General features: G+C 50.7%; 1 protein-coding gene across 5 annotated transcripts in view; it reads left to right on the top strand.

Annotated features, from left to right (window-relative positions):
- Window positions 1-3,027, top strand: part of grin1b (glutamate receptor, ionotropic, N-methyl D-aspartate 1b) — a 61,676-nt gene that overhangs the window by 19,250 nt on the left and 39,399 nt on the right. For 3 of the 5 annotated variants that reach the window (XM_008402785.2, XM_017303398.1, XM_008402786.2), the window contains exons 5-6: window positions 1,803-1,865; window positions 2,484-2,581. In XM_008402785.2, coding sequence (XP_008401007.1) covers window positions 1,803-1,865; window positions 2,484-2,581 — 161 coding nt within the window. The remainder of the gene's footprint in view (window positions 1-1,802; window positions 1,866-2,483; window positions 2,582-3,027) is intronic. The other 2 variants (XM_008402784.2, XM_008402787.2) reach the window with 1 other exon arrangement.

Below are 3,027 nucleotides of genomic sequence, written 5' to 3' on the forward strand. Positions count from 1 at the left end.
TTAGCATCCGAGCTGTTAGCTAAAAACCTTTAGCATCCCACACTTAGCTCTCAGCCATGAGCAGCCGAGCTGTTAGCTAAAAGCCGTTAGCATCCCGAGTTGGAGGCGCGGGAAGCGCTGCAGGAATATCTGTGCGGCGCGCAGCGTGGCGTGTGGATTCATGTTTAATGAGCTGAACATTTGGGGCGGACTGAGCGCAGCGCTGAAGCGCCGCTGCCTGCCGCAGCACATTAGCATCACAGGGCTGGAAGTCGCAGCTCGTTAACAGGACGGATCTGAGTTTTCCTGCAGAGGTCTGTTCAGACCGACTGATCGCTTCTGAAGGTTTTCATTATAAATCAGTCCGACAGGTGAGCCCATCTAAAAACATCCCTGCTGTCTGCACACCTGCAGCCAGAACCCAGAGGGAGATTCACACCTGAGAGCGAACAGGATCATCCTGCAGGTCCAGCAGCTGTAAACTCAGCTGGGATTGGGCGGCCGGATGCCCCCAGGATGGTTAAAATGATCCCCTCAGATACAGCAGCTCTGACCTCATGTTGTTACTGAGGGGCGTAAATTATGAATAATGTGGCGGAGGCCCGGCTCAGATTTCCTAACTGATGTTCTGTGAAGTATTTATGAGCCGTCAGTATCTTACCAGCAGCTATGCAGGTTTTATGTGGCGGTCAGTCAGACTTTTCCTCAGCTTCCGGCGCGGTGGAGATGAAACTGTTGGGCTCCGATTGGACCTGAAATGTCCATGAGCCCAAACCTCCAGTGAAAACACGCTGACCCTCCAGGACAGGCTCCTGCTAGCCCGCTAACAGCAGGGCTAAGTTTTCACTGGGTGCTTTAGCATTTTTGCTAGCTTTGAAAATGTTTAGCACACTTAGCTTACCCGACATGGATGTTTCCAGGTCAGAATCCATCCAGCAGTTAAATGTTTATGCTCTTATTTTGAAGTCTCCCAGCCTGGTCCTCATTCTCACTGCCTGCATGTTTTGGGTGTTTCCTGGTTTCAGCCCAGCTGATTTCAATCGATGACTGATTAACAGGCGTTTCCTGAGCCGCATTCAGATCAGCCAGGGAAACATGGAGGACCAGGCGGGAGACACTGGTCCATTTCCGCTTCTTTGTTCTTTAATTAAGCTTTACGTGTAAATATGCAAAAAAGAGCAGAAAAAACAAACAAATACAGAAAAAACAAACAAATACAGAAAAAACAAACAAATACAGAAAAAACAAACAAATACAGAAAAAACAAACAAATACAGGCAAAAATTCACAGATAGTATTGAGAGCCGGATTCTCCTCAACATAGACGTTAGCTCTTTGCGACGTTAGCATTAGCTTCAGACTCAACAGAGATAATGTTTATGATTAGCGCGTTAGCATTAGTGCAGCTAGCTGCTCTGTTAGCGGTGTCCACCACTGCCTGCTGCAGGTGAGGAACTGAACTCTGAGCTAGTCCTTTAACTAGGCCAGAGCTGGGTTTGGTCCGGTTCGGAACCAGAAACCTACCAGCATGACGATAGAGTCGGACCTGATCAACAGCGAAATCGATGTGGTGATCATATCGCCATGGAAACATCAGGGTTGGTTGTCTAATGTATGTCAAGTATTTAGATTTTGTTGACGCCACCCAAAAGGTTAAAGGTCACAGCTGATGTTACAGCTGATGGCGCTGCGTGCCGATGTCGTCGCCATGGCGACGGCTCTGCGGTGTGTTTGCCTCTGACTCCGTCGTGAAGCAGAATCATTGTTGATGCTTTGCTGTCTATAATCTCTGTCTGCATATTTTCTCTGCGCATCACCGTCAGACTAAAAACAGGAACTATGAAAACCTCGACCAACAGAACTTTGACTTCAGGAGAACACCCAAGGTATAAACTTGCATGGTGAAACGATGCACGCCGCCCCACCAGCCTCTGAGCTCGCCCAGTAGCCGACACCAGTTAGCCCCGCCCACCCAACCCGGCCGGCTCCAGACAGACTCCTGTCCCGGTGGCACGTCTTCTCTCCACATCTCTTTTCGTTTGGTTTTCCATGACTCCTGCACACAGAATGGGTTCGCACTGCCAGGAGAGACGCCCTTCCTCTTCCTCCCTCCCGCCTCCCTCCTCTTCCTCATGTGAAGGGTTGCATGCAGCCAGGCTGATGCTTGGCTGACGACCTCTGCCCTCCAGGATCCCTTCACTCCTCCTTTTCTGTTGAGAAATGACCACTCTGTCCTCCTCCAGCCGTTTTTTACGTTGCATCAGCGCGCTCCAACATGCACGTCCCTGATTGGCTGGCTGCTGGAGTCAGTCTGCATGTCCACCTTTGGCCTTTGATCTTTGACCCGTCCTGCCTCCATCTGTTCCTCCCGTGGCAGCATGGTCGCTGCTGGGGGTCGGGTTGGTGGTGAGGGAGGCGGATCCGGGCGCTAATGCTTCCTGTCCTATGATGTGTTGTTCTGCCGTGTCTGTCCCCGTCCCTCGCTGGGGACCGCCGTCCTCCAGGCGGAGAAGGTGCTGCTGTTCAGCCAGGACACCAACCTGACGGCGCTGCTGCTGGAGGCCAAGGACCTGGAGGCCCGAGTCATCATCCTGTCGGCCAGGTGAGCGCCACCCTGAGGCTGAGGCCGGTAGGAACCATGAATCAATCGGCAGCTGATTGAACTCAGAAGCGGAGCAAAGCAAACACCAACGGAGGGTAGAAATTTAAAATGTGTTTGTGGCTCCAGGCTCTGCCAGTCAGGGCTCAGCTCACTGGGAACTAAAGTGGTTTGCTTTGGCCTCATCATAAAAACAGAGTTCATACCTAGAAGGACGCTAATGTTAAGATGCTAAGGTTAGCTTATGGAGCAGCTGATGGGCTGGAGAGCTTCTTCCAGCAGCTGCTTGGTTTCCACCACATCAGGGAAACTGTCTTCAAAACATCTGTTTACTTCCTGTTTGTCTGTGTTTAACTTCCTGTCTGTTTTTGTTAACTTCCTGTCTGTGTTTAACTTCCTGTCAGTGTTTGTTTACTTCCTGTCTGTGTTTAACTTCCTGTCTGTTTGTT

The sequence above is a fragment of the Poecilia reticulata genome, unplaced genomic scaffold (genome assembly GCF_000633615.1).
Source record: "Poecilia reticulata strain Guanapo unplaced genomic scaffold, Guppy_female_1.0+MT scaffold_257, whole genome shotgun sequence".
NCBI lineage: Eukaryota > Metazoa > Chordata > Actinopteri > Cyprinodontiformes > Poeciliidae > Poecilia > Poecilia reticulata.